At 46.5% G+C, this 6303-nt stretch overlaps 1 protein-coding gene across 6 annotated transcripts in view; it reads left to right on the forward strand.

Annotated features, from left to right (window-relative positions):
• Positions 1–2772: 2772 nt before the first annotated feature.
• ZNF286A (zinc finger protein 286A) overlaps positions 2773–6303 on the forward strand; it is a 21146-nt gene continuing 17615 nt past the window's right edge. The window contains exons 1-3 of one of the 6 annotated variants that reach the window (XM_017864739.1): positions 2773–2973; positions 3234–3555; positions 4422–4510. In XM_017864739.1, the coding sequence (XP_017720228.1) occupies positions 3519–3555; positions 4422–4510 (126 nt within the window). In that variant the 5' untranslated portion in view covers positions 2773–2973; positions 3234–3518. Of the gene's footprint in view, positions 2974–3233; positions 3777–4421; positions 4511–6303 lie in introns of those variants that run through there. The other 5 variants (XM_017864737.1, XM_017864735.1, XM_017864736.1 and 2 more) reach the window with 5 other exon arrangements.

Genomic DNA, 6303 nt, shown 5'->3' on the forward strand with positions numbered 1-6303 from the left:
TTTCAGGAGAGAGGTCTGAATTTTAACATCTGGGGATGGGATGAAAGTGAGGGACTGAGCTGGAGGTCTTTAGGCTTGGTCAGGTGACAACACAAATCAAGGTGTCGCTCAGGCTCCACAGCTGTGGATGATTTTTAGGGTGTCAGATGTTTGGGGAGATGGAGGGAACAGAGCACTGCAAAGATAATTTATTCCCATCTACACCCTGAACAAATACGCTTGAAGTTTTCAGCTTCAGGTCATGAATTCGACCTGTTGTAGAGGTGTAGGTGTTTTCAGGTTCTCTCATCAGCAACCCACCGGAAGGTAAGTGTGGAGAATGCACCAGTTTAGTTCCCACTGTCCGGGCTGATGGAGCTCTGACACTACCTGGTCCTAAGACAGGCACTGTTTTCAACACTGAGGATTTTTTTTTTTATTGTGATTGTTTTCTTTTGTAGGTGATTTATGTTTTGTTTCTGGAAGACTTTAGAATTTCTTCTTTGTTAGATTTCACTGTAATATGTGGTGTCTTCTCATAATTTTGTTTGACTCTCTATGAATACTTTCAATATGAAGTCTTTAATTTTTTTATTTTTCCATAATTCTTGATTATTTCTTAAAATAGTTCCTCCTCTCTGTTTTTCTTTCCTCCTGGATTCTCATAAAATCTAGTCAGTCTCCACATTGCTTAACATTTCTTTCATATTTTTCAACTTTTTCTCCCTTCCTGATATCTTCTGGAAGTGTAGAGTTCCCTAGCCTGATATTCTAGCTTCACTAGAATATTCTAGATATTCACTCTTCAATTTTACCCATTCTGCTATCCAATCTAGTATTAACTGTCATATTTTGACACACAGTTTTGTTGTTTTTATTTTTATGACAAGTTCTTGCTTGATATTTCCTGTATCTTCCTTTACCATTCTTAGGATAGGTTTTTAAAAGTACATGTACAGGCCACACACCTCCTAGGACCAACCGTAGCCATTTGTCTTCCTGTGGGTTTCAAATAAACTTTTCAATAGTTGTTCATTCCAACAATTTTCCCTCTTACAGACAATCTCCAGGTTGGATTTTGATAAAGAAGAACCTCTTTCATGTTACAAAGTTGTATTAGTTAAATTTTCCTGCATAGCAATATGATCACATACTCAGTGGTCCAAAATAGCACACGTTTAGCTGAGCACAGCTTAACTGAGTTCTTTGCAGCCAGCTATGAAGACGTCAGGCAAGACAGGGTTCTCATGGGAAGACTCTACAAGGAATGATTCACTTCCAAGCACACAGAGCTGCATAAAGGGTTCAGCTTCTTGCAGGTTGTGGGACCATGGGCCTTCGGTTCTTGCAGGCTACTGGTTGGAGGCCATCCTCAGTTCCTTGTCATATGGGCCTCCCCAACGTCACTACCACTTCATCAAAGCCAGTAAGAGAGGAGTCTCCTAGCAAGACACACATTAGACTTTTTTTTTTTTTTTTTTTTTTTTTTTTGAGACGGAGTTTCGATCTGTCGCCCAGGCTGGAGTGCAGTGGCCGGATCTCAGCTCACTGCAAGCTCCGCCTCCCGGGTTTACGCCATTCTCCTGCCTCAGCCTCCCGAGTAGCTGGGACTACAGGCGCCCGCCACCTCGCCCGGCTAGTTTTTTGTATTTTTTAGTAGAGACGGGGTTTCACCGTGTTAGCCAGGATGGTCTCGATCTCCTGACCTCGTGATCCGCCCGTCTCGGCCTCCCAAAGTGCTGGGATTACAGGCTTGAGCCACCGCGCCCGGCCCATTAGACTTTTATGTCATCTTTATTGTGCTGTATTGGTTAAAAGCAAGTCCCAGTCCATACACAAGAGGAGGGGATTGCACAAAGGTGTAACTACCAGGGGGCTGAGATAATGGGAGTTACAAATCCCTTCTGGGAACTGGAAATCATCTTTCCTTGAAGTTTCTAAAAGCCACTGAACGGTTTTAAGCAGTAAAGTAACAGCATATTGTTTTAGAATGAGCACTAGCCAGAAAGTGTCGAGAACAGATTGGTGGTAGAGAAAACCTTAGTTAGGGAATCCAGCTATCAGGCTGCAATGGCAATCCTAGTGAAATGGTGGTGGCCCCAAGTAAGGTAATGCTACTGGGAATGGAGAAAGATGGAAACAATGGAGTTATTTAAGATATAATGAATAGGACTTGGTGATAGATGGTGAGATTAAAGAGTTAAGAATATTCAGGTTCTGACTTGTGCAAATGAGTGGGCAGTAATGTCATTCACTGAGTAAAGGAGGGCAGTCTACACACGAAGTTGGAGGTGGATGGGTTAGTCCTTTAATAGAATTGGAGAGACTGAATAACGGTCCCTTGAACCACCTTTTATGATACATTTAAACTAATGTTTATGTCTGCAAATAACCTGTCGCTCAAATTTGTTAAAACAGGTTCTATCTTTTCAACTCATTTTAAATACATGAATTTTTAGGATTACAAGTAGTCTGTGGACACAGGAACATCGGACTCAGTGTACAAAGAGGGACCTGCTCTTCCTAAAAATATCCTTCATATGTTTTGAAAGCAAAGGATGAGTTCTGAGAGCACAAAATACGGATAAAAACGATGTATTTTAATGTATCTTACACCGGAGTAATTTGGGTTGAACTTAGCAGCCCTAAGCACTGTGCCTCAGGAACTTCTGCAGACAAAGCGCGGGGACTGACCCTGACTTCTTTCCGCGTCTCCGCTACTCCCTCCCTCCCTTGCCCAGAGGATTAGACACCCGAGATGTTGTTTCATACTCTCGCGAGAGGGACGGAGCTCTTCGATCCTCCGATTCTCCCAGCCGCACCGCTGGTGCTCCCACCTGCGGAGAACCGGGGTCGGGAGATGCCAAGGGGCTTCTGGGAATTGTAGTTCCGGGCGGGATGAGAGCTGCCCGCCTGGCTCCGCTCCTTCTTACGCATGCGCGACTCCGAGCTGGCCAAACAAGTTCGTACCCTTTGTGAGGCCCGGGATGGGAGGTGAGTTTGGTTGTGGTGATGTCGCTCGTCTCCGCTCGGCCTCGGCAGTGGTTACCCGGGTCGTTCTGTGGCAGAGTGCTCGTTTGTTAAAGGGGCCTCGAGGGCAGACCATGAGCCCCGTCCCTTCTCACTCTGGCCTGATCCTCTCCTCCGGGGACGCGATTGTGCGACGGGCGGGGCGGTCGCGGGGTCCTGGGCCAGTGCCCCGAACGCGGCAGAATTTGCCCAAATTCCTGATGCCCCAGCGCCACCTCTTCCAGGCGCCCGGTTCCCCCAGGGACAGCTCCAAGCGGTAGGGACAGACACCTGAGGACCCAGCCTCAGGGATGCTGTCCCTGGGCTTCCAGGCTCCAGCGCCGCAGGACTGAGGCAGACTCCACTGTGAGAAAGAAACCGACCCGATCTAACCCAGGCCTTTCATCAGAGCCCAGGAGGGAAGCAGGAAGTGGGAACACGAGGCCCGGGGGTCTTCTAATTCGTCTGGCCAGGGAGATCTGAATTGGGGTGAAGAGCAGAATCTCCAGAACAAGGAGGAAGTGGTGATCATGGAGACAGATTTGACTGAAATGCCTGAGAAAAGAGGTGAGAATTGCGGACGTGTTGAACTTGTGGCGTGAAAGGACGAAATTTCTGCTCCTGAAGGGAAAACGGTTGGCTCAGGGGAGGTGGCTCTTGGCTGGCTGTCTCCATTGTCTTGGGGATGGATGGGCTTTTTAAGTGAGACTGAAGGGCTTGGTATGGGAGCACCGCCCTTTCCATGGCAGCTGGACACACAGTGGACTCTTCACAGCTACCCACAAAATGTGAGTGAAATGTTAACTTCTGTGACATGAGCAAAAAGCCTCAATTACTTCATTTTCTCATGTACTCTTCCTCCCAAATGATTATATCATGCTAGTCTCCATTGGGGCTAAGAATTCAGCCTTTAGTTGTCAAAAATATTTTGTTTTACATAGGAGAAAACAGGCATAGTAGTTAATGACTGACTTCAGTTCTACCTGACCAGTTTCATGAAGGTTGTGCTGTGACCTCCTACACCAGAATTCCCCCTGGGGTGGTTGTTAGATTTCTAGATTGTACCCCAGGCTCAACTAATGCTTATTACTTTGAGTTGGCATCCAGCAATCTACATTATAAATAAGCTTTCAGAGTGAGAACCAATGAGTATCGATTAAGCTGGGAAATTAACTGACATATTCTAATTTCTAGATCAGAGGATATCATCTTACAGAATGTGTTATGATTATAGCAACTGAATTCGAGCCCAGAGTAGCAATATTCCCGTACATCCTGGGACAAGGGTCCTGGGAGGAGGTGGGTTGTTTTGGGGTGCCTTCAGTCTCAGTGTTTGTAGGCAGCACATACAGTATGTTGAAGCAGTTTTTAGACTTTAAATCTGAGTGGCAAGTTAAGTCTAGGTCTCATCATTACTGCTTTCTTGTCGTTAGCTCTGTCTTCCCAGGATTCTCCCCATTTCCAAGAGAAGAGCACAGAAGAGGGAGAAGTGGCTGCTCTGCGCCTCACGGCCAGATCCCAGGTGAGTGAGTCTGCTAATTTTTGGAATTACACCTTGTTTCTTGACTGTAGATGCGCTCCCTTCTTTGTTATGTGGAGTTTCTTTATCCACTAAAGCCCGTCTGCAGAGCGGAGTTCTAAATCTAAGAGACTAGTCAAGGGACTAATGGACTCAGAAGAAAATGTTTTCTACTTATAACACTGGATGGATTTCTTCCCTATTTAGTGTTTATTGTCCCTCAACAGACAGGTAAGCAGCATTTCCCTTAGCCTACTATGCTCATTTCTGTGCTTGGTAATGTGAGAAACTATTTTAAATATAATGTGGTACATACCTCTTAAAACTTGTTTCTCTAGAGGAAGCAGCATGTATGTGACTTTAAGTAGCAATTTAAGAAAGCACTTAAATGCTGAAGTGATTGTAAAAGTAGTAAGTACTCGGCCGGGCGCGGTGGCTCACGCCTGTAATCCCAGCACTTTGGGAGGCTGAGGTGGGCAGATCATGAGGTCAGGAGATCGAGATTATCTTGGCTAACACGGTGAAACCCCATCTCCACTAAAAATACAAAATATTAGCGGGGAGTGGTGGCGGGCGCCCGTAGTCCCAGCTACTCGGGAGGCTGAGGCAGGAGAATGGCGTGAACCCGGGAGGCGGAGCTTGCAGTGAGCCGAGATCGCACCACTGCACTCCAGCCTGGGTGACAGAATGAGAATCTCTCAAAAATAATAATAATAATAATAATAATAAGTACTCACATAGTTCAAAGAACTACTGGAAAAGGAAAGCCTATGAAGGCATAATTTAAAGAGTTAGAATCCAGCCCTCTGAGATGATGAAAGCTAAGGTATGATCATGTCTGCAACTTACTTTTATATTGTTGGCCCCTGTCTCCTAAAAGGTAAATATGAAAATATTACGAATTTTGGCTGGGCGTGGTGGCTCATGCCTGTAATTCCAGCACTTTGGGAGGCCGAGGCAGGTGGATCACTAGGTCAGGAGATTGAGACCATCCTGGCTAACACGGTGAAACCCCATCTCTACTAAAAATACAAAAAATTAACCAGGCGTGGTGGTACGCACCTGTAGTCCCAGCTACTCGGGAGACTAAGGCAGGAGAATCACTTGAATCTGGGAGGTGGAGGTTACAATGAGCCAAGATCGCACTGCTGCACTCCAGCCTGAGCAATGAGGGAAACTCTGTCTCAAAAAAAAAAAAAAAATGCCGGGCGCGGTGGCTCAAGCCTGTAATCCCAGCACTTTGGGAGGCCGAGACGGGCGGATCACGAGGTCAGGAGATCGATACCATCCTGGCTAACGCAGTGAAACCCCGTCTCTACTAAAAAATACAAAAAACTAGCCGGGCGAGGTGGCGGGCGCCTGTAGTTCCAGCTGCTCGGGAGGCTGAGGCAGAAGAATGGCATGAACCCAGGAGGCGGAGCGTGCAGTGCCGCGTGCAGTGAGCTGAGATTCGGCCACTGCACTCCAGCCTAAACCACAGAGCGAGACTCCATCTCAAAAAAAAAAAAGAATTTTTGAATTTAGGTGGTGATTGTACTTTATCAGTGATTATTGCATTCATCTTTCAACTTTTGTATGTTTGAAACTTTTATTAAAAGAAGTTAGGCCGGGCGCGGTGGCTCAAGCCTGAAATCCCAGCACTTTGGGAGACCGAGACGGGCGGATCACGAGGTCAGGAGTTCGAGACCATCCTGGCTAACACAGTGAAACCCCGTCTCTACTAAAAAATACAAAAATCTAGCCGGGCGTGGTGGCTGGCGCCTGTAGTCCCAGCTACTCGGGAGGCTGAGGCAGGA

The sequence above is a fragment of the Rhinopithecus bieti genome, unplaced genomic scaffold (assembly GCF_001698545.2).
Source record: "Rhinopithecus bieti isolate Rb0 unplaced genomic scaffold, ASM169854v2 scaffold_80483, whole genome shotgun sequence".
NCBI lineage: Eukaryota > Metazoa > Chordata > Mammalia > Primates > Cercopithecidae > Rhinopithecus > Rhinopithecus bieti.